This window comes from Labrus bergylta, chromosome 18 (assembly GCF_963930695.1).
Source record: "Labrus bergylta chromosome 18, fLabBer1.1, whole genome shotgun sequence".
Classification (NCBI taxonomy): Eukaryota; Metazoa; Chordata; class Actinopteri; order Labriformes; family Labridae; genus Labrus; species Labrus bergylta.
This window is the reverse complement of record NC_089212.1, coordinates 22,386,164-22,410,380: the sequence shown is the minus strand read 5'-3', so window position 1 is coordinate 22,410,380 and position 24,217 is coordinate 22,386,164. Positions and strand designations below refer to the sequence as shown.

Genomic DNA, 24,217 nt, shown 5'->3' with positions numbered 1-24,217 from the left:
TCCCTTTCTTGGACTTGTGTTCTTCACTATGTCAGTGCATTGCCTGCACACTGTGCACAAACCAGTTTGTTAAGTTTTACAAAAAATCCATGCTGGAAGGCTGGCAGACGCACAAAGGCTCTGCTTCTTCACTAGGGGTGCCGCTAAGAGACTGAAGGAGGGTATTGTTGGGATGCAGAAAGCCTCTGCATTACATCAGCCCCTATTTGCACTTGCATGCAACAAATGAGTGCATGCAGACACACATATGTTGCATATATATATATATATATATATATATATATATATATATATATATATATATATATATATATAGCAATAAATACACACCTTCAAGTGTCCGTGCAAACTGTTTACACCCATCGTTATCTCCTGACATCACTGTGTTCTCCCTCACATGTGTTCAAACAGGCATGCAACAGAAACAATGACAGAATGAGGGCCTGTTAAACTGGGTCAGCGGAGCTATTTATGTGGCTCTATTGTTTCAAGTTGGTCGCGTGTCCTTGCTTCCTTACAAAAAAGTGGGTGTTTTTTTTCTTGAGAGTTGGTGGAATGAGGAGGGAGTGTTCAAGCTTTTTCCTCTATGGAGACTTTAATGAATGGCTCATTTCTGCAGATGGTGCGGGCCCTCTTACTTTGGGAACATGTTTGATAACCGCTCCTTTAAGCTTTCCACTTTGAAGGCTGTATTCATGTGTGTGTGGAAGTGCAACACAAGAACTTGAATGTGGTCCATGTGCATTCTGGTGTGACAGAGTTATTTGCTAAAAAAAAAAGAAGAAGATATACTTGTGACACAAAAGGAGTTTGTCTGAGTTAATGAATAAAACCAAAGTGTCACTGTGAGCCTGCACATCAAGGACACACCATACATTCAGTAGTCTGAGTGGTAAGAAGTGAAATAGGACAGATAAATCCCTTTAGACCACAAATTGAGCCGCTTTTCCTTCAATGACTATGGTTAAACTAACATCCAGTGTCTCACATAGCTGGGACCGATTTCCCCTTTATGATGCCAATGTAGGGAAATTTGTGGTTTTGTGGTTGAACCAAAGGGAGCCACTGAATTTGACGCAGCTCGCTGAAATCACCCGTCTGCACTTCAGAGTGTATTTGTATCACAGCTTTGCCCCGAGGCAAAGGTTCAGTGATACACCTCTTTTCTTTGAGCTGACAGGCTTCACAATGCCAGGCTTGCAGGAGTTATGTTCTATACACAGCTCTCCCTCCCTCCCCCTCTGTGATGCACTCTTTTGCTTTTGCTTACTTTGCGTACTTTGTCAGATGTTTTCAGTAAAAAGGTCGGGGGGAGGGGGTGGGGGGGGCTTCAAAAATCCCCTGAGAAAAAAAAAGAAAGTATTTTCATGAGATGAAAAGGAAGAGGATAAAACGCAAGCAAAGGCCCATTCAACATCCAACCTCTTCTTTTAAAAGAGGTGCATGAGTATTGTTGTGTATGTGATGAATGTGCATAAGTTTTGAACAACAAACAAAATAGTCAATTTAATCAGTTTTATAACATCAGAGCTTTCACATTATTAATATGCAGGTATTCCTCTGCAAAGCCTTTCTCCAGAACCATCAGCTCCTCATCCATTGAAATTCCTCTCCTTCAGTTTGGTCCGTGAATGAGGCATTCTGCATATCCATGGTGACCACACTGCCGTTTGCATAGAAATGAGAAAATAAGAATGAAAGAGGCGAAGGCATAGATAGACACACGCACACACACACGCACACACACGCACGCACACACACGCACTCTCTCTCTCTCTCTCTCTCTCTCTCTCTCTCTCTCTCTCTCTCTCTCTGCAGTGTGCCAGAAAGCACAAACATTCCCACGTGATGATGGAGTTTGCTCCCTCCCTCGCTGGGCGCACACTTTCGCAGAGTGCAGTTTGAACTCGGTCAGGACACAGGTCCGATTTTTTAGACAAGTTTCCGCCTAAACAAATGCGCTTTGAGGAACTGATACTCTGAGGAATTACAGTATTCTTGGACACCTTTGGAAGAGTAAAAAAAATAAAATGTTATTTGTTTCTTCAAATGGGAATTACATGCGCGCGTAAAACTTCGGCGAACTTTCCTCCTCAGTGACTCCTCTCCGAGCAACGCAACGCGAAACATCATGCCGGAGCGAATCAGTATCTCGGACTTTGTGGTCCTGACAAACGAGGACCTGTCTTCGCCGGGGACTTCGAGTTTCCAGTCGAAAATGAGTGACTGTCGGAACACAGTCTCGACCGTGGAGGAGGTAAGAGAGCTGGGAGGGGGGAAGGTGTGCAGAGAGAGAAAGCTGCACCTTTTGTCTGTTTTCGTTTTACCTGTTTATAACGCTGCATGGGTCAGCTTAATATCTGAGAGTTTCACTTCACATTATAAGTCTCAAAAGATATTTCCTTGAAGTTGTCAAGCATTGTTTCCTGAAGAAGTCAGCTGGACAGGGAAATACAAAAGTCGCCTACTCTTTGCCACCTAAATTGTAAATTGTGTCAGCTTCCCAATGCGAACTACTTTTACACATACAAGTGTTGCCATTTCATTGATTTGTGTTGTGTGCTGATGAGGAGATACTTTGTGTTTGTAATCACTGTTGGGATATTAGACAAAAAAAAATGCACAGACCCTTAATTGGCAAAAAAAAAACGAATATGTGTGTGTGTGCCTTCTCTGTTTTGGGTGATGCACCTCCTATTCTGTCTTCAGATGATTCTGGTTGTTAGCATTCAAGAGGATTCAGAGCTGGTTCAGCAGAAAAGTAAAGGTTACTTGAGGTAATGCAGCTGAGAGAAAGTTTACTTGCTCTTTTCTTCAGAATGATATTGGACATGCATAGAGAAAATTGCAGCAGTTTTTTTTGTGAGTGTAAACATACACACAGATGTTTGTGCATTCTGTCTGTTTGAACTTGTACTTTGGCTCAAAGCCTACTGAGGTCTCTCTCTCTCTATCTGTGTGTGTGTGCACATTTATGTTTGTTTGAAATCTCTTCTCATAAAGCTCCTCAGGCAAAAGGAGGAAACACAGCGAGGCCGCCGTGAACTCATGCCATAAAACAAATAATCCAAGTTTGCACACAAGTCCATCTCCCCTTGTTTCGGTCTTCCTCGTAACACAACAGTGAATCCCACTGTTCTACCAAAACCATGGACGGAGCTTAGATTACACCGAGAGCTCACAGTTGGTTTGTTATTATAAGGCTGGGGATGTTTTTTTTAGAAGGAAGATAAGCTTTGGGATCATAAATGGGTAACCAAGCAATGGTTGTGTGTTAGCAGAACCTCAGTTACAATAATTCATTTGGTGGTTCATTGATGTGAATGGGATCCTGTTGATAATGTAACCCAATTATGCGTCAGCTGGCTGCTGATCAGATATTTGCAGATTTTTGAATTTAGATAAGTTTTAAAGATCTGTCTTGTGTTCTTATTCTGCACATATGACCTTATTTATGACCGTGACATACTGCAAAAGTAAATAGCTGGAATACCTGACCTTGGGAGGGACATACAAGAATCCTGCACATGTGCAAACAGACACACACAGACAGACATACAGATATAAATGCAACAATCCCTGTACAGATAGATCTGTGGTTTTTATGTTTAGTCTGCTCAGCTGGGTCAAGCTTGATTAATGGCTTGTGTAATGTGTGGGCATGTGTGTGGTTTATGGCAACAGGCAGGGAAACAGAGACTCAATTTAACCCCACACACACACTCGACTGTTTGTCACTTATTACTCATGATTAAAGAGAGAAGAAAGGCAGATAAGGAACGGTTTTGTTCCCTATAACTAAAAAAGCTTTACTAGACTTTACGTCAGCTGGTTCCATAGAAGAAGTTTGTCTCAAAACACAGCTCTTAAAATCTTAAACAGGTTAAAATGAATAATGCATTCCTGCAGCTCAAAGTGTTAGTGTGCGTAGTTGATGTAGTAAAAACAAAGGATTAAATGTCTGTTGCTCATGAAATATTAATCTCTAGTGCCACACACCCTGACAGACAGCAGGTGTATACAGCTTTTTCACATGGGTACAAAACGTCTCTGTTGAATCAGCCAGGAGCCAGTTTCTCCACCTCAGCACACTGGGGGATGTACTTTTTGCCGAGTTTCTCTTCCTCTGTGTGTGTTTCCATGTGCGCCCTCCGCGACTTATTCCACAAAATTCTAAAAAAGCAACCTGTTTCTTTGACCTGCACTAGTTTGTTTTCTACTGTTTACTCTCTTCTCCTGCCGGCCAACTTAAACCAAAAAAAACAGCATGAGTCGCATGAGAAACTCCCAGCTCCCAGTCTCCACTTAAATCACTTTCCCCCATTCATTGTCTTTACAGTCCAATAACGCAAAACACCCTCTCCGCCTTTTAATTAAGGAACCGACACTTTGGGAGTGGACTTAACCAGGAAAGGACCGGGGACGCGTAAACAACATCATCTTACATTTCAGAGTCTCTGTTACAGGACTAGATTACCGGCTCATTAAAGCTATTCCTGGGGACAAAAAGGTGGAGTGCAGCATGTCTGGAGCAGTAAAACAAAGACGCACGAGTAAGGAGACTAAACAGGGTGTCGTTTTTTTTATTTAAACTTTGTTGTTTTTGAAGACGTTGATTGTCCATCTATAGAGACGCCTGTTGGCATCTTGGCTTCTTCATGTGTCATATTTTTTGGGAGGAAACAGAGGAAGAAGTCCTCTGTCTGGTGTGAATGTGAGGTTGTGTTGTTTGAACTTGACAAGTGACAGTCAGTCAGACAGGTGGACTGAAAATGCTGTGACATCATCGGAGGGTTGATGCATGACAACGCAGCACAGACGGCTTGTGCTTACTCACCTGTTTGCCTGAGTCACACACACCGTGAGAAAATGAAGCACACCCGAACACGGCCACGTTTACTTTTTGTCAACATGATCAGCAAAGAAACACAAGTCGAAATTGAGCAGCAAGTCCTGTTTTTTATGACAGATTGGTCCACCTATGAGTCCAGTTTTGCTGGAGGTCTCAGCCACACAGGAAGTAGGACGATATTCATTTCCACTGTTGCCAAGTGCTTGTACACCATAGATCATATTTAGATCTCTTCCATAATTAAAGAGCCATGAGATAACGTTTGTTGTTGAACTTTTGGAATATAAATCAAAAATGATAGAATAGATTGTTTGAATGAAATTGGAAAAACAAAAAGATATATTCTCTGAACCTGAAGACATTTGTCAACCCTGACAGATGATCTTGTGCTGCTTGTTATCTCTGTATAGATGCAAGCTTGTTTACACAGTCAACTCGAGCTGCACTGATTTCACACTTCACACGTGTCATTCTCCACGGTCACCCGACAACACCTCCTTCCAATTAGCGGTCTATTTAAGCTGTAAGATTTCCGGTCTCTCCCTCTATTGCTCTTTCATTTTCAGCTCGGACCTGCAACCAGTACTGCGTTCTCACTCTGCTACACCAGCACCACCCCAGCATTTAGGCTCCAACTGGGGGGTTTAAGATTTCATCCAGTCACTCCTTAAAGTCCTGCATGTAAATGAAAACTGTGAGGAGTGATGAGGGCGGAGCTTAGACGACAAACACAATCTATGCTCTGCAGCAATCCATATTTAAAAAATACAAACATGAGTTATCTGACTGAACTGTATTTAAGGTATCTTGCTTAAATGTACTTGTTTAGCTCAACAATTTAGAAGACACACCTTCTCTGTTGGATTTCCAAAAAAATGTGTACCACTGCAAACTATAAATATCACATATTGAACTACATACACGTTTACACTAATGTTTGCATTTCCATCCCTGGTGTCGAGGTTTTATCAAGTGAATCATCTTATTTCTATTCTTCATTTTTAATTTCAACCTTTCTTTTTTTTTCGTTGTTTCTTCCCAGTCTCTTGAGATGGACCTCACGACTCTACAGAAAATGAAGAAGATGATCAAAACTATACATACCTCTGGACTCGGTGAGTGTCGATGCAACTCAACTCGTACATCTATTTCATCCACACAAAAAAACAACACAAATTGTTCAAGAAATAAAACCAACTTTAAATTTAGAAACTAGCTATGTCTTTACAAAGTCTTTATGAGCAGATGAAACAAGCCCAGTCTGCTCAGTACTTGATGCTGTTGGGAATTTTAACAAAGTTATGCATTGAAGTTCATTTTTGACTTTGGAATATTTTCACAATACAGTCTTTTACAAAGAGTCCATCAACCCCACACACACTCGGCTCCCATTCATACACATTTTACAAAACTGCTGATGAAGCAGCAGGAGCAACTTGTTTTGCCCAAGGACAAAGAAAAAACTTCAATTCGGTTCTTTTGCTAAACAGTTTTAGTACAACAACACATCAAATGTTTAACTTCTAAAATCCATTCAGGAGTTTTTCTGCTCCTCCACATGACGGATGTCGAGTCGACTCAGCATTTAAGTAAAGGGCAGCCTCTATTATGGCGGCGTGGTGAGTGCAAAGGGGAGCCTCTCCATAATTCATTGTCCAACGCCTGGTTAGGATGACCTCATCGAGCCCATGTGGGTCGTGGTGTTTATGAGAGAGGCCCCTTGTTATGGGTGCGTGGGATGACGGGTGATTGTGTTTACACCCGTACAGAGAGCATGGTTTTTGTGGTGTGTGTGTGTGTGTGTAAAAGCAAAGTGTGTGCGTGGTGGTTTCGGCAACAACAGGGTGTTATACAGTGACCTAGCAGATCCACTGGGCCTCTTAAGTGGATGTTTTGTGAGTGCGTGAGTCATGCAGGCCCACAGTACGTCATCACAAACTCTATCGGAAGGGGGAAATGCTCGAGATGTGAGTGTTCACCTCAAAAATTGCGCGGGAGAAACAGAAGAACTTGCAAAACATATCCTGAAGTTGTTGTTCCGAGCTTGCTCACAAGCCTGCTTTCCATTTCATGACTTCAACTCGTAGAATTTGTTTGTAGTGAAAGTGAGTCACAAATTCAACTGCACAGAGTTAGGCAACCAGTTACGGTCAGCAGTAACGTTGTAGCTGCAGAGAAGTGATGCATTTATATTCTCCATGTGAGTCCGCTCTACTTCATTTCCTCTATATCTAAGTAGAATCATATGGGTAAGATGACAGAGAGCCCCCCCTCTCTCTTTTACCATTTTGTTGTTGAACCCCTCAATCAGTCCTGATGTTAATCAACAGCCTGACTCACCACACACACACTCTTACACCCACTCCTCCCACATGCAGTCCGTTACTGGACTCACACACACACATATGGTGAGATATTCTCCTCTTCCGTTCTATATTCCCATAAACCATTAAGTACCATTTGGTTTCTGCCAAGCTGCTGTGGCCTGCGAGTCCGTGTGTGTTCTGAGTCGAGTTGCTCTGCTTGTTAAAGGTCAGCTCCTCTCTGATCCAGCTGTGTTGTTTGATGGATGCATAAAGAAAAAGTTGTTTGTTCTCATACTTCTTTTTTTTTTTTTAAACGAGTTGCTGAAGATTCACTGTGGCTAAAAGTTCTAACGCTCTTCCTTGATTTGATCTCCTCTGTCCTGCGGTGTTTCTGCACTCGCAGTTTTTTTTTTTCCTCCCACTTTCACTTCTCGGCCGGTCAGTCAGTAGAACTGTGTCAGCAGCCCGTCTCCCCGGCTACAGACAGTGAACAGTTTAATATTTGTCTTGAGCTGGGAACTGGAGCAGAAGAAATCCACAAACTGTACTCTGTTTGGTCGTCCGTGCGCTCTCCTGCAGAAGTCTGCTCCAACCATATGTTCCATCACTACCTTCCTAAACCTTTAATTCATAACAGCCTCCTCTCTGATTACTTTCAATCTCAACATTGGTATCCCCCTAAAAGCATGCAACAATTTTTTCCTTTTGGTTTTGATCAGTGCAGTCACTGTTTGATCGAGGGATGATTTTTTTTTTTCATGGCTTGAATTAAGACTTTTGTTTATTTGACATCCTAATCCGAGCCGTATTTTTTAAAATAGCTGTAGGGTTAAAGCTCGTTTAATGTAATGTAAACGAATGTGCTGCCAGTCTGGAGCTCAGATTCTTTTCCATCAGTCCTTTTCCACATAAATCCAACAGAGAGAGTCTGAGAGCCCACAAAGGTTATGACCCTTGGGAAAGTGACCTAGAAGCCCCTAGAGAAACCTAGAGTCTGCCTGGCTCCTGCTCCAGGATGGGTGGAAAAACCAGTGCTAATTTATCCCACATGCTTTGTCTTGTTAAAATACTCTCACTGCAACATGGCAAGTCAATCCGTCTTTTTTCAGATTTGCCGCACATGTGACTACAATCTGAGTCATCATTAACCGTGTGTTGTTTTTCAGCCCATGTGGACAACAAAGAGCAGTATATCGAGGTGCTGGAGAACCTGGGGCACAGTCACCTCACGCAGGACAACAACGAAGTCTCCACCGGCTTCCTCAACCTGGCAGTGTTCACCCGAGAGGTCACGGCCCTCTTCAAAAATCTGGTGAGGAAAGACGAGAAGAGTGTGGGGAGGATTCGGAAGTGGAGTTTTCAACAAATTAGCTGTCTCAACTGTAGAGTTCAAACCACTCACAAAAGAGGGAAGAGGGGAGAGGGGAGGGATGGAAATAAAGATGAAACTAAAAGAGATGTTGGTCCTTTTACAAGGTTATAAAACACTCAAATGAGGAAATGATCTGTAAGTCTAAGAGGGAAGAAAGTAGATAAGAAGATTTAGTTAATGTATTCAAAATATCTAGTCTCTCCCTATGAGATCTCGGGTGTATGTGCAACTAAAAAGCACGAGACGAGAGCACCCACATACATGCATGAATGAATTCATGCAGGAAGGGGGTTTCAACAGCTGCACGCTCTCTCCTCTGGCCTCCCAAAATCTGGGGCAGTCTGAAAACCCCTCCCCCTGATAGTTTCTATGGCGATGATAATTCATCCCAGGCCTCCATTTGTGACGCAACGGTCTCTCTCTCTCTCACACACACACACACACACACACACACACACACACACACACACACACACACACACACACACACACACACACACTCTCTCCCGTGTGTCAATCAAGGTGTCACAGGGGAGTCTTAACCGTACAGAGGTGAAGACGAAGTAGGTCCCAACGACCGACAAATCAACCCTGAGCCTGTACCTGTAGAGCTGCCTGTGTGTGTGTGTGTGTGTTTTGTGTCAATGTGTGTTGCTCCACTCGTCAGTGTGTACACACACAGTCGCAGTGATCTGTGACATGTTTAAGTCTGTTCACACGTCGGGAGGAGGTACTTCCCTCTGTCAGAACTCCATGTACTATCTATTAATTACCTCGGCTTTTGTAGGCCAACAAAAACAATCCGAGCCGTCTCCACGTCCTCTGTGTCAATATAAAAAAAGGGTTAGCTCGAGGAAACGGTTATATATTATTTATGTTAAGATCCACATGCAGCTTGGTTGTATCCGGCAGGACTGCACTGACATTCATAAAAAAAGGAGTATGTACACTTTGGCAGTGGTCAAGTGGAGACTCGTGTTCAGGATATGAAGGATAATGTGCGTATAGCTGAGCTGCATGCTGAAGTGAAGATGTGCTTCCCTTTGGGGATCTCAGGAAATTGAGCATTAGTGTAAAGTCCCAACAGTGAGGTTATGCTGAACAACACATGCTATCTGATTTCCATCAAAAACTGAACTTCATCTGAACCCCTACTTTACTGTACAGTCATAAAAACAATCACATCACACTCCCTGTTGGATCCAAAAAATCTCAACGGTGGATATAACCGACAAGTGTTTTCTTTCAATGAGTCATCAGTTCGAAGTGTCTGAATCATGTTTTTTGGGTTATCCAGCCTCATTCCCAGAAACAGAAGTCTATAGGGACACAGGAGTGTGTAGGACCCTGTGTGTGTGTGTGTGTGTGTGTGTGTGTGTGTGCATGCATGTGGCTGTTTGCTCATACTGAGGGAGATAAGGAGCACCTGCATGCAGCATGATGTGAAACATGTCTGACTTGATTCTTTCTGTTGTTTGTTCAAAATATGTTCCAGGTGCAAAACCTCAACAACATCCTATCGTTTCCTTTGGAGAACGTGCTGAAGTCGGAGCTCCGGGACGGCAGACTAGTGAGTCTACATTTTATTACAAACTTGTGAAATACTAAAAAGAAATAAATGGTGAATAGACTTGAGCTTGTGAAGCGCTTTTCTGGTCTTCTGAGTACTCGAAGCACTTTCACACCGCAGGTCACACCTACACATTCACACACTGACGGCAGAGGTTGCTGTGGAAAGTGACCATCAGTATCTAATCTCATTCATACACATGCATACACCGCTGACGAAGCATAATCAGACATGTTGCTGCAGGAGCTGGAGATCAAACCCCGACCTTCCAGTTGAGACAAAACCAACTCTACCACTAAGCCACAGCCGCCCTATCTGCTTATATCTGGCTTAACTTTCATAAAAAAAAAGAGAACTTGTTTGCATTGACTTCCTTAAGAAATGAGACACCGCAACACCACAAAAAAGGACATTTCAGTCTTTTTTAATTTTTTTATGTAATATTGCCGAGTTTTTTTAATTTTTTTATAGCTCAGTTTGAATGTTCGATCCGTTGTGATGCAGTCTACATTCAACTTCTACGAACCAGCTCCACACAGGACAATCTGAGGATCACATATTCTATTCTAGATGCTCAGAAATACTTTATGCCGACTTTACTGCCTAAAATCAATATCTCTGGGTAAACCCAGTTTTAGGTTGGATTTCCTCTTTAGGCGCATAATGCTGTCTGTCTGTGCCTTAGCTCCAGCTGAGCCCTCTTAAAGTTACTGGATAATATGAGGCTGTTTATGCAGATTATTGAGTAAGACCAAGCTCTGTTCCAATACTGAAAGATCTCTTGTTGCTTAGTGCTGGGCCTTTTGATTTTTCCACGCCTACAGACATAGTGAGTAATGAGAGGCTAATGCTACTGAAAGCTCCTGTCGCTGCCCTGTGTTTGAAAACAGCTGATCTGACAGATGAACATTGCTTCACTGTAACTGGGAAGAAAAGGCATAGTGCTACTGAAATCCTGTTCAGCCAGAAAGCAGACTGGTTAATGTAACATGAGTAATCGTGTCTCTGTGCGTTTGTCTGTCTGGCTCTACCCAGATCATGGCAGATAATTACAATACAAACAGTATTTACTCATTCTGTTTAACTATAAACACTCCAGTCTCACAGCACACATATACAGAAACTTTACTACGCTGGGTTGAGTCTTCATTCAAGCACAAGCACAATAGTTTTGTTGTTTATAGTTTGTAACCAGCCTTAAACTTCTATTCATTAAGATTGAAATAATGTCTTCTCTCCTCTCCTCTCCTTATCTCCTCTCCTCCTCTCCTCTCCTCTCACTGTCCTCCTCCTCTCCTCTCCTCTCCCTCTCCTCCTCTCCTCTCCTCTCCTCTCTTCTCCCTCTCCTCTCTCCTCTCTCCTCTCTCCTCCTCTCCTCTCCTCTCTTCTCCTCTCCTCTCCTCTCCTCTCCTCTCCTCTCCTCTCCTCTCCTCTCCTCTCCTCTCTTCTCCCTCTCCTCTCCTCTCCTCTCCTCTCCTCTCCTCTCCTCTCCTCTCCTCTCCTCTCCTCTTCTCTTCTCTTCTCCCTCTCCTCTCCTCTCCCTCTCCCTCTCCTCTCCACAGGAGCTCAAGAAGCAGATGGAGAAGAGTTGGAAGGAGTATGACATCAAAATGTAATTAACCGTGCCCCTACACTGATCTTGTTGCTTTACATTTATGTGGGTTTTTGTAGTCATGTGGATTCTCTTCCCCACTCTTTATCTTAAATGCTAACATGAAGAAAAGCACCGGCTGCCTGAGACAGATGTTACTGCCTTAGGAGTCACACATTTACAGCTCTTTTACTGGGTCACTGAGGATGGTGTAACAGCAGAGGTTAATAGGATAATAGTTCATTCCCCTTGGGCATCTTCATTACATTACTGTGAAATAAAACTGCGTCATTGCACTTTGCAGCGATCATTTGATCTCTCTCTGAATATGATTTGAAGTGTTTTATAATGCTGTAAAAAAAGAGGTACACTCTCCATTACTGTCTGTCATCCAATTCCTCTCCCTTTCTCAGAGTTCATGAAAAAATAAAAGGAATTAAAGAGTCATGGTGGAAATAAGCAGCTTGCTTAAATGTCTGAAAGAGGCCATCATAACAGAAAGTGGACTGGCAGATGAAAGAATTGTGAAGTACATTGTGAACCAAAATGACAAAGAATAATGTTTTCTTTCTTATTTTTACTCTTCCCCTCCCCCTCACCATCCCCTCTCAGAGGGAAGCTAGAGAAAGAGAGGAAGAGCAGGCAGCTGGGGTTGATCAGGACGGAGGGATCCGACGGAGGGGAGGACATAGAGCGAGAGAGACGGACCTTTCAGCTGCAGATGTGTGAGGTGAGGGATCAGTGCCAGTCAAAGCAGCCGACCCAGACACCTTTCACATACCTGAGGTAGATTTAATTCACATGGGTGGTCTGCCTGGTGGATACCATATTCCATCCAAGATCAACTGGATGGCAAGGTTTGACCCATTTTGTGTCTCTTTGTTAATTCCTCTGAATAAAACAAAACAGCTGTATTGCATGAGTCTTGCACAGCTGGGTCATTTACATTAAAAAGAGCTGATTCAAGTCAAGATGAAAATGCTTTTTGACTCGCACCTGGAAGCCAAATTGGGGGGAAATTCCTCTAAAAGGCCACGGACTCGCTTTAAAGTACAGGTGGTGCAGTCTCAGCAAAGTGTGTCAGTTCACATGTAGAAAAAAAGAAAAGTCCTCTTGACTGAGACCAGCTGTTGAGACCGAAGAGGAGAGGCAGTGAAAATGGAATTTCCACTTGTTTTACATGCCGCTCCACCCCTCTGTCTCTCAGTTTGACTTTGTTCCCCCCCCCCACTGACCCCCCTTGCATACAAACACTCAGAGAGACGCACAAAAACCTCACACAAATATACACACAAAACAGAGACGTTTCTGCTTCAGCTACTTCGGAGACAGATGGATTGAGACTTTATGGAACAAAGACAATGTAGTCATTCCTTCCACAAAGCTTAGACAATCCTTATTCCATAGATATCCCTCCAAAGCCTTTTTGTCCCTTGTTAAAAAAAAAAAGGAAAGGAAAGTGAACAATAAAGTCTTCACTAAATGCATGACTTTTTCACAAGTTTGGATTCAAGGCTATTTGTAGTTTCAAAACAAGTAACAGTGTCTGGACAGAGTGTAAATAAGGCTTATGACCTTAAAAAAAGCTGGTCTTGGAAAGAATGACAAAATAAAACAGAAAGAAACATGCTTTTACAGCTGTTTAAGATGTTTTGTCTATATCAGAGGTTCTCAAAAAGTCATGCCCGAGGACCCAATAACAACTCCGTCATGAAAAACCGCAAAAATATCTGATTTTATTTCATGAAAAAGTTAACAGTTTGGACCTCAGGACAGTACAAAGCATGATAGAACGAAAACAATCTTGTTAAAAAAGTGTTTTATAGACTTTTTGACACAAGTTTTCTTCCAGGCATATCTTACCAACCCACAGAAAAAAGCTCCACGACCCAATTATGAGTCCCCGACCCACCAGTTGAGAACAACTGGTCTCTATGAGACTACGATTATAGGCCTTCCATAAAGTCTCTCCATTGTAGGAGCTCTTTTAACTCTCTGTGTTTATGCTTCCAGTATCTTTTGAAGATCCAGGAGCTGAAGGTGCGTCAGGGCCCAGATCTCCTCCAGAGCCTTATCAAATATTATCAGGCCCAGCTCAGGTGAGTCTCAGTCTGTGTTACATTTCTTTGCTCTGCTTTAATTTTTTTCAGTTTATAAAATGAGATCAAGAAAATATAGTTTGGACCTTATCCAGGCCCTGAACACATATGGATTTGATTTCCACCCTATGGTTTCAGTCGGGGGTTTAGCATCATAGTTGAGGTTCTTTGCTTCCACTTTCCGTTTCCCAGATATTATTACCTTGTTAACCATTTACCCGTTTATGATTATGCCAAGGTTTTCGTGCGGGAGCAAAGTTGCTTATACAGCTTCAGCATGTGATGTTTTGATTGGTCTGAACCAGGTTGTTTATGATCAAGCGCCATCATGACTCAGCGTTTATGGTGTTTTTTTTCCGATCTCAGTTTCTTTCAGGACGGCCTGAAAGCTGCAGAGAATCTGGCTCCGTTTGTTGAGAAGCTTGCTGCTTCTGTTCACACGGTAAGTACAAAGACACTGCTTCTGCTCTGTCTGCCTACGTGCTTTAATCCCATCTGTGTTCATAGGGGTAAATGTAAGTCATCCACACTTGTTATGATTCTTAACAGAGGAATATTTGTCATGAGGAGGAAGTGAGAATGTAAAGACGGGGCTTGCTAAAAATAAAGGACACCCATGTCAATGTTATCCTACTCCCAATCAAAACAATAGACACACATGCACGCCCACTGCAGGTAAAAATGGGTCAAGGAGACTTGAGTGCATAGTACTTCATCACCTCCTTTAGCAATCTTTCTCTGTTTTTTCCAAAGCAGTCAAAATGTCAGCTTCTCTCTCCCCCCCTTCCTCTGAAACCTCCCCCCAGCAGAACCCACAGGCAGACTCTGTTATTGGACACATTCCCAGGAAAGCATTGCCTCTTATTTCCAAAAGATGAAACCAACCCTCAAAGCATCCTTCATTTTCATTCCTTCCCTGTTGCACACCTATTCTTCCAACCACTCTAACCTGTTTCCAGTCAGCAAAAAACGTCTTCCTGGAGAGCGCACTGGAAACGGAACGGTGCGACACTGAACAAAAACGTTAGAGGTTTTTCTGGTTCTGCATTGGCAGGACGGAGACCCGCTCAGACATGCCACAGTCCTCAGCATCAAATAGGAAATCCTGACAAAATCTGTGTTATGGCTCCACGGAAAAATTAAACTGACTTGTGTTGCACGCAAACATGGTCAATCTGCTGGTTTAATATCAAACGTGCAACCTCCCAGGACGGCACGCCCCAGCGCTGAGAGATCTTGTTCAAGATTACTCAGGCCATTACTCAAAGCTCTGATGTACTGGCCTTCCACACCCAGTCCTTGGAACAAATAAAGAAGAAACATGTGCATATGAGCAAATCCATTTGAAAACACACTCCTCTACCGTCTCACTGCGTTTCATTCATTGCTGCAACTGAACTAACAGCCGTTTTGTGTGTGTGTTGTAGGTGCGTATGGAGCAGGACGAGGAGGTCAAACAGCTCACACAGTTGAGGGATTCTCTAAGATTACTTCTGCAAGTGGAGGGGAAAGAGGTCAGCTGTCAAATATTGCATGATACATGCGTCTTGACTTCAAAATCCTCAGTTTGATTTGAACAAAAAGTTTGCAGCTGGACGTCGCTCTAAAGGTCCAGCTGCAGAAATCTTTAACTCCGATCCTCACAATTGTTTGAAATGGTTTTACATGTTCATTATCTTCGGCCTTTGAAATAAAGTCCTGAAAATGTCCTCTGATCCCAGGAGTACCTGAACAGGAAGAACTCTGGCAACGGTTACAGCATCCACCAACCACAGGGCAACAAGAAGTATGGCACGGAGAAATCCGGCTTCCTGCTCAAGAAGAGTGACGGGTGTGTAAACGTTTTGGTTTCAGTGTCCAAATATCAAATGACATGCACAAATAACATGTATGGCTTTAGAATTTAATATAAATGGGACACAAAAGAATCACTTTATATATAATCATGTAATTTAATGGGTATCGGCTCAGAACCAGAATGTCTCGATTTCCCCCGAATCATACCTGTTTCTGAAAGTGTTCATTAAAAGTGCACATGTTTAGTCAGGAACATGTTCCAAGAGGGTAGAGATCAGAGCCGGGTGACGTGTACAAAGGGAGGGAGGGGGGGGAGCTCTAAATACCCCTCCCCCCACCTGGTCTTTATTATTATGAGTGGGGCCCCTCCTCTGGAACTTATTGGCAGACTCGCAAAATGAGTGGATCCAACTTTTTGGTCACGCACATGCATACACACACACACACACACACACACAATCAGAGGTAGGTTTCAGTGAGATAAAGAGGGGGTGGGGGGATTTTATTCAGGAGGGTGTATGGAGACAAAACAGAGCATGTTGTCAGCCATTTTACAGGATTCAATCGAGATAATGAAAACAAGACTTAAGCTGTGTTTAGATCATCATTACTCAATTCCAGGGTTACATGTTAACACTGTAAGCTCTAAGCACACTGTACAGAAACTAATCAGGTGGATGATGTCATGCCAGTCTCTGTTTCTATGTCTCAAGTGTTTTTTTTTGTTTTTTTTTCATGTTTTGGGATTTGATTGTGCAGGATCAGGAAGGTTTGGCAGAAGAGGAAGTGTGGAGTGAAATTTGGCTGCCTGACAATTTCTCACAGTACGGTGAGGACACACGTGTTCAACTGTCAACAAGCGATCTGATACACAACAAAGTGCATCCTTCAACTGAAACGTGTCCAAATCCTCCAAATCATACTGACATAAACGTGTGTGTGTGTGTGTGTCTTCAGATCAATCGACCTCCAGCTAAATTGAACCTCCTGACCTGTCAGGTGCGTCCGAACCCAGACGACAGAAGGACCTTTGACCTGGTGACTCGTAGGTTCATTTCTAACATTTGACCCTGAACACTTTTTACCCTCCACTCTAAAGTAAAGCTGTGTGCAAGCTCGCCCATGTGGTCTCAGCCTTACAAGAAATGTGAATTAAAGACATTTTACCTGTGATGAATCGTGCATTTTGTACACCATTTCTAGTCCTGCAACCTCTGTTTACACCACCCTGTTAACTTTATAACTCTCATCACGTCATCCTTTATTCAGTAGGTTATTTAAATATGCATTGACGGTGTCTAACCCTCATTTTCCCCCCTTCTTCCTCAGATAATCGTACGTACCATTTCCAGACCGAAGACGAGCAGGAGTGTATGATGTAAGTGTCGATGTGACTGTAGGTGGCATGTCAGCTCTTCCTCACCTCCTGTGTTTTCTCTTTGTGTGAGCAAGTTGTGAGAATGTCATGCTGCTTTACTTGAGCCACGGCCTGTATGGGAAACAGCAATCCTCGTTTCAGAATGGCTAAGGCCGCTCTTGTGATGAAGACAGATACAGATGTGAAGTAATATGAGGGTGTGTTTAAATCGATGATGTAAGCAGTGAAGCAAAATCAAGGCTGATAGTCGACATGAAGGAGGGAGCGACTGAAGGGTGCAGAAAGAAAAGCTGTCCTCGAGGTGCTCCACGGCCCAGCTGGTGTTGGGTGGGACTTCTTCTTCTTCTCTTTCAAGAAGCAAGCAAAGGAACTTTGTTTTGTGATGTGGGGCTTGAAGGGAGTGCATGTGTATTTATTTTTTTCTTCTTCTGTCCCCTCTCCTTCACTTGTGTGAGGGAGCCTCTGGGCAGATTCTTTGATGTGATGTGCTGTGCTGTGTGAGCTTTGGGACAGAGGGAGATGGAAATGGTTTTGAAGGGGGAAGTGCCAGAGCTCTAAATGAAAGACGTGAGGTTTGGTTTGAGTCTGGGTGGTAGAATTCATGAAAACTGAGAAAGAGAGAGTAACGATGACTCATCATAAAAAATAAAAAAACCCACATGCAAAACACATGGGGGGGACTGGACTACCATTGATCTGACGTGCCAAAGACTAAAATGATCAATCTGTTGGTTTCACTTGATGCCACAAATTGATGGTTCCCTCGAAATGAGACGTTACAAAACTAACTTTCGCCCTTTTCATTAACCGTTTTCTGTGTTTCTGTTCTTTAGCTGGGTGTCAGTCCTGCAGAACAGTAAAGAGGAGGCCCTGAACACAGCATTAGGAGGAGACCAGCTCCACCTCCAGGACAGCGGGCTTCAGGAACTTTCCAGATCCATCATCGCTGAACTCCGACACATGCCCGGCAACGAGGCCTGCGCTGACTGTGGAGCTGCAGGTCGGCCTAGATCAGCTGTGGATGATGTTTGCAGAGTGAAATGTTCTTATTTCAGAGTGTTACTAACGGTCCAGCTGTCTTTGTCATTTCCAGATCCAACATGGCTGTCGACCAATCTGGGCATCCTGACGTGTATAGAGTGCTCTGGCATCCACAGGGAGCTGGGGGTCCACTACTCCAGGATCCAGTCCCTCACTCTGGACCTGCTGAGCACCTCTGAGCTTCTGGTACGAAGAGCATGCATGGAAACACACACACACACACACACACAGTTTGGGTGGATGTCAGGATTTCCTAATTACAGACATTATGTAACTGCCTGCCTTTTAATCGGCTGCTTTTAAGAAACATCTCTGTGTCATTTCAGTTGGCAGTCAGTATTGGCAACACTCGATTCAATGACATCATGGAGGCGGGCCTTCCAAACGACTCTGTCAAACCGTTGCCACAGAGTGACATGTGAGTCCCTGATTTTTAATAAACCAACAGTCTTGATTGTTTAGAGAGAATAAACATGTTGATTTGTGTTTATTAAACATTTATTCTGATTGATTTTTTTCTTTTTTTCATCAAATTCTCTGACGTAACCCTCAGGAATGCCAGGAAGGAGTACATAGTGGCAAAGTACGCCGAGCGGCGGTTTGTCCAGCGTAGAGAAGAAGCAGATCCCGGCCGGCTGTATGACGCCGTGAGGAGTCGTGACCTCGCCTCTCTCCTGCAGCTCTACGCTGAAGGAGCAGAGCTCGCCAAACCGCTCACACTCCCCGATGGACAGGTTAGCATAACTCAGTGGATCTCCAACAGCTGCCTCTCTTCCTGAAATGTATCCTGTGAGGATGGGAACGCATGTTGTGACAGATCTTGAAGTATAACATTCCCACAGATGTCATGCATTTGGTTTGAATGGCGGCTACATCCTGAAGAGGCCGCCCACCCAGTTTGTTTAAAGACACATCGACATTTGTTTAATATTTAAAAAAAAGAGTAGAAATGTGGCTCAAATGTGTAAAAATAGAATCAAATCCCCTACAGTGTTAGGAATGTCACCACGTACATTAAGAAGGAGGTGTGGATAGATACAGCATGTGAAGTATTTGTTAATTGTCCCCGTGTGTGCATGCTTCATCTGGGTGGGTAGTCGGAGCCCCTCCCTTTCTTCTGATGTCCTTTAATCCAATCTGTCCCTCCTAATCCTCTCATCTCGTTTCCCCCGCCTCTGCTGTCTCTCTAAAACGCCTCATCTTCATCTTTAATCACGCTCTACCCTCCCCGTCATACGCTTCCTGCTCGGCTTAAGTAGCGTGTGCGGCGTGCAGCGACGCTGACTCCTCTTGTGTGTGCGTAGATGTGAGTGTCTTGTTTGTGTTGGTTGGCCGTCGTTTATTATTTCAGCTTTGAGGTCAGAGCTCACGTCTCTTGAGAACGAGTGAGACGAGCTCATTGAATTACGCAGGCTGTGTTTCTTCTGCCCCCGTCTGTTTGCACTATGAGCAGCCAGTGTTTAAAGACGTAGGACACACAAACACACAATTAGTTGTTGCACACTCAACCTCTTCCATTAGCGTCCTAGTAGAGCTGATTGGGAGACGTAAAATGCAGCTGCATGACGGTGCAAGTTTAGCAAACATCTCTTTTTTTCAACTATTTTGCCTATGACCATTTCCTCACATCCAATTCTCCCTTTTTTCTTCACATTCAAGGGGATCAAAGAGACCGCTCTCCATCTCGCTGTTCGTCTGGAGGACAAAAGTTCATTGGCACTGGTGGATTTCCTCTGCCAGAACAGGTTAGACACTTTCAAATTACTGAGGCATTTCAATGCTCCACCATTGTATTTGATTGTTATGTAGATTAAGCGCTTGTTCAGTAATGTTGCTCAGAGTCTTTAACATGCAACACCGTTCTTCCTGTACGTGTTCCCTGCTCAGCAACTGTCTGGAGAAGAGAACAGCAGAAGGAAACACGGCTCTTCACTACAGCGTCCTGCATTACAAGCCAGAGTCTCTTAAGTTACTGCTCAAGGCAAAGGCAGCTCTTCAAACAGGTACCTTAAACACCCTTTTGTTCATTTCTGCATCACCCAGTGCAATTAGTAAACACTTAAAACATCCCTCTTTTTTTGGCATCTTCCATAGTTAACTCAGCCGGAGAGACGGCCCTCGATGTTGCCCGGAGGCTGCAGCGTTCACAATGTGTCGAGCTGGTGAGACACAACTTTCTCCCTATTTTTTTTATTCATACATTGTGAGATCACACGCAGTCTCAAGTTGCAACATAAAAATGCCCACCAGTAAGCCAACACCAGAAACTAAACAAGACAACTTGACCACAGCTGGAAACACTACCTTAAACTAACTCCCCGCGCAGCAACGCTCGGCTTAAAAACTCACTCCCAGGACAAGGAATCTTATCCTCGTCAGGTCCCACTGTGGATCATTTCCAAACCGGTTCTATTTTCTTACCGGCCATCTGCCCCGCTGAATCAGATCTGCTTTGTGTCATATCCTGTTTGATCCTGCTCAACCTTGTTCCACAGGCCGGTGGTGTAGTCATTGGAAGAAAAAAAAAAAGGCTCCTTGTTGCCTGAATTAATTTGATTTAGCTTTTTTCTCTTCCTGATTTCATTAAGCCTTTTTTTATTTTATAAAGAGATTTGTCTAAATGGATTTTCCTAAAATGTAAAGGGATGTATGACGGCTTGTGGTGACATTATTTTCCATCCTGCCTTTTTTCTCTTTTTTTTAAATTTTTATTTAACCTTAAAAGTCTCCTGAAGTGAAATAAAAAAACATTAAAATATCTGTTTTTTTACATGTTAAAACAACAGAACTGGCTCCTGACTGTTGCGTTTGTGTAACTGGATGAATGTGTGATGTGTGTGTGTCTGTGTGTTTTAGTTGGAACTGGCCCAGAGTGGGAAGTTCAACGCCCAGATCCACGTGGAGTTCATGTGGGAGACGCAGTCGCAGGAGTTTTATGACAGTGAGGATGACCTGGATGAGAGGGTAAACAACACACACACACACACACACACACTCACCAATCTCATCACTGACTTTGTCTCCTGAAATCTCTTCTAACAAGAAAAAATAAACACCACCTCTTTGAAAAGCTAACTCTGCGCTCCTTTTTCAGGTGAGCCCGTTACCCAATAAACGCTCTCCTCTGTCAACGAACGGAGGCGGTGGATCTGCCTTTTCTCGCTGGAGTTTGGGTAACGGTGCCAATGGAACTTCAGCAAGCAGGCCATGTCAGACGTATGAGAATATAGACTTTTTATATAACAGTGCCCCCACCGGAGCGACAGCACCACCGCTGCCGCTTAAATCCATCCAGAGAGGTGAGCAGCTCTGCAATATATATATAAACCACCTTCACCTCTGAATTAAACCGCACAGCTGTTGACTCAAGACATTAAAAAGCAGTATGTTAGCTGCAATTATCATTTTTACAGCAGAATGTTTAAAAAAGTAAAAATGTGCAGGTTTCATTTTCTTACTGTCCCTGCGAGATGGATTTTTTTAAAAACCTACTCATGTTGGATTTATACACTCATACTGTTACACAGTTACAGTACACAATGCTGCTCTTGTTCTACATTCTGGACTTCATTTATCCGCTCCACCACAGGTCGCTCGGAGCCCCAGATTTCGGTGACGACACAGGAAGGCAACCCCACCCCACGGCGCTGCTCGTCCAGTCCCCAGACGCAGGCGAGACACAGCACACATTCAGCCGTCACAGAAACACAAGGCCAAGTGGGGAGACCACCTAGGTCTCCTCACGCACAGGGGGGCTTAAAGGGACAGAAGCAGGCCTGGGAGGGTCAACCCGGCGCTAGTGGCTCTCAAAGCAGCGTCGCATCGACAACGTCCTCTCAGAACCACATGGGGCCCGTCAGGTGGGAGGAATATCGATTTAAGATCATGCATTTCCTAAATCGAACCCTTTGACAACTTTTAGTTTCACAAAGCTGAAAATGATGATCCAGATCTTTACGTCATGGTTACTCTCTCCACTTCGCAGCTCTGAGAAGACCACGTCGTATCGCCGGACCAGCAGTGGAGGAGGCAGTCAGGGGAAGTGTGGTGTGATGTCTCCGAGTTGTGTGGGCAGCCAGGAGGAGCTGTACTGCAGCTTAGTGGGGAACAGTCCCCCAGCTCCTGCTCCCCCCCCAGCACCGTCATCCTCACCCACTGTGGGCTGCGTCCCACGACCTCGCAGGAATGCTATGGTACAAAAAACCTTTTGAAAATTAAGTCAGCCTATGGTTTAAAGTCCTCACTAGCACTATCTTTAGTTCCACTGGACTTCTTCTGGGGAGAAACGGAAAAGCCCTGTGAGATTTCACGGTCACATAAATCTGTTGGTGGCAACACTGAAATAGTATCTCATGTCTCCCGCAGGCTTCAGGCAGCAGGCCACATCACAAGCGTGTCAAGGCTTTAGTGGACTGTAGAGCGGTCAGTTCTGAGCAGCTCGCCTTTTTTAAAGATGAGATCATTGTGGTCACGGCCACTAGTGACCCCCACTGGTGGGTAAGTGCAACTACAACTTCTTGATTTCATGCAAAAATCCTGGACTATTCCTGTTGATGTGAAGGAATCTGAAATCAAAAATATGAAACCTGTCCAGGACTATTCCCGTGATCGTTAATATGACATCATTTTTTTTTCCACCAACAGGTTGGTCACATCGAGGGGGACACGAGCAGGATTGGGACATTTCCTGTCAACTATGTGCACAAACTGACAGACTGAAGCATCATGGGAGTATAAATGTAATGCATGATAATATAGCAGAACGAGTCAACCGGCGTGGGATGTGTTCTGGAGCTTGTCGCAACAACACAAGAGGATTTTAAACCCTCAGGAGAGGAAGATGTTATTCTCCTGGACGTAATGGAAACGGAAAGGTTTGGCAAAGAGACAGTTTTTCCCCACAACATGATGCCAAAGGACACCTGAGGATGCACGCTCTTTTAGGGGATTATATCCTTAACATATACTCATTCTAGAAATCTAAAAGGGAACTTAAAGGTTGTCATTGCCACATGAAACCTCTCTGGTAACGACAGAGTTATGTGCTTAGTGTTTTTAACTTAATCCTGTTTCTCCAGTTGTGTAAAAACATGAACAACTTTTTTATAGGTTAAAATGCATTTTTGGAAACTGCTCTAATTTCCATTTTACCTTTTAGACAGATTATATTTTAGCTTTTTAAGCAATCCATACTGATCTGGGATCTGTGCCTAGAGGAAAAAAACCTCCCAAAGGAAGAAAAAAAAACAACTTTCAGGCACTTTAAACTCACAGAGAAGAAATCGTGTGAAGAGTTGGCAGCGCTGTAAACATGAACACAGCCAGCTGCTGTACAGAGATGTAGCTACTTAATGATGTCGAGTCTTTTTGAATCATAGTATACTCAGACTTTGATTTGAGCTCCAAAACCTGTCTAGTGTCTGTTGCAGCCTGCACCGGGACTCGTATGGCTTTGTGCCTGCCGGTCTGTCTCCAAACAAAAATGGGGCAGGCGTCTGGGCAAACCCGGGGAGAGATCTGAAACTTTAAACTCACCATCGTGAATCTGGGCACAGCATGCAGGCTGCAATGAGAGTGGAGGATCTAATTTCTTCTGGCTCCAAGCATCTTGTCTCCGGAGAACCTGGAATAAACGGCTCTGTGTCAAAAACAAAAAAAAGAAAAAGAAGGCTGCTCTACCAGGAAATGGCACTCTGAAAAGAGCTGGTTAGAAACAGCACCCCGCTGCAGTCATTTGTTCAGTTTATTGTATACACACACACTGACAGCGTGTGTGTGCATGTGTGTGTATTACACAAGCACTCTTGCACTTACTGAACACACAAAGTAGCTTCCAGATTTTAAGGAATCTTTAGCTGAGGGAAGGAGAGGTGGAACTGCTCCACTTTTTTTTATACTAGTTACACAATGTAACACATTTCACACAATTTGTTGTACATACTTGTCTAAAAATGTCCAGAGATGTACAGTATATATATAACCTGTTGTATGCATTATAAAAGGATTGAATCATTCTACTTCATGTTAATGTCCTCTGATTTGATTTCATGTTCCCTCTCATCCGTTTCATTATCTCGTCTGTCAGAGGGAGAGAAAAAAAAGGGAACAGCGAGTTAATCAGTGTTCACAAAGGATCCTCTATCACAAAAACAAACACCGATAATAATGAGCACACAGCAGGAAGCAGGTGCTCACTTCCTTTAATCTTCCC

At 43.5% G+C, this 24,217-nt stretch overlaps 1 protein-coding gene across 1 annotated transcript; it reads left to right on the top strand.

The window, feature by feature from the left end:
- The first annotated feature begins 1,883 nt into the window (after positions 1-1,883).
- Positions 1,884-24,023, top strand: asap3 (ArfGAP with SH3 domain, ankyrin repeat and PH domain 3). Its single transcript, XM_020642704.3, has 26 exons — positions 1,884-2,257; positions 5,895-5,967; positions 8,325-8,470; positions 10,026-10,100; positions 11,663-11,712; positions 12,304-12,421; positions 13,705-13,790; positions 14,157-14,232; positions 15,218-15,304; positions 15,512-15,621; positions 16,347-16,416; positions 16,545-16,632; positions 16,917-16,965; positions 17,799-17,965; positions 18,059-18,192; positions 18,333-18,424; positions 18,560-18,740; positions 19,666-19,751; positions 19,894-20,009; positions 20,101-20,168; positions 20,863-20,970; positions 21,101-21,305; positions 21,596-21,866; positions 21,992-22,199; positions 22,372-22,503; positions 22,651-24,023. Exons 1-26 carry the CDS (start codon positions 2,132-2,134, stop codon positions 22,723-22,725), a joined length of 2,997 nt encoding a protein of 998 aa, XP_020498360.1. The 5' UTR covers positions 1,884-2,131; the 3' UTR covers positions 22,726-24,023.
- Positions 24,024-24,217: the final 194 nt, after the last annotated feature.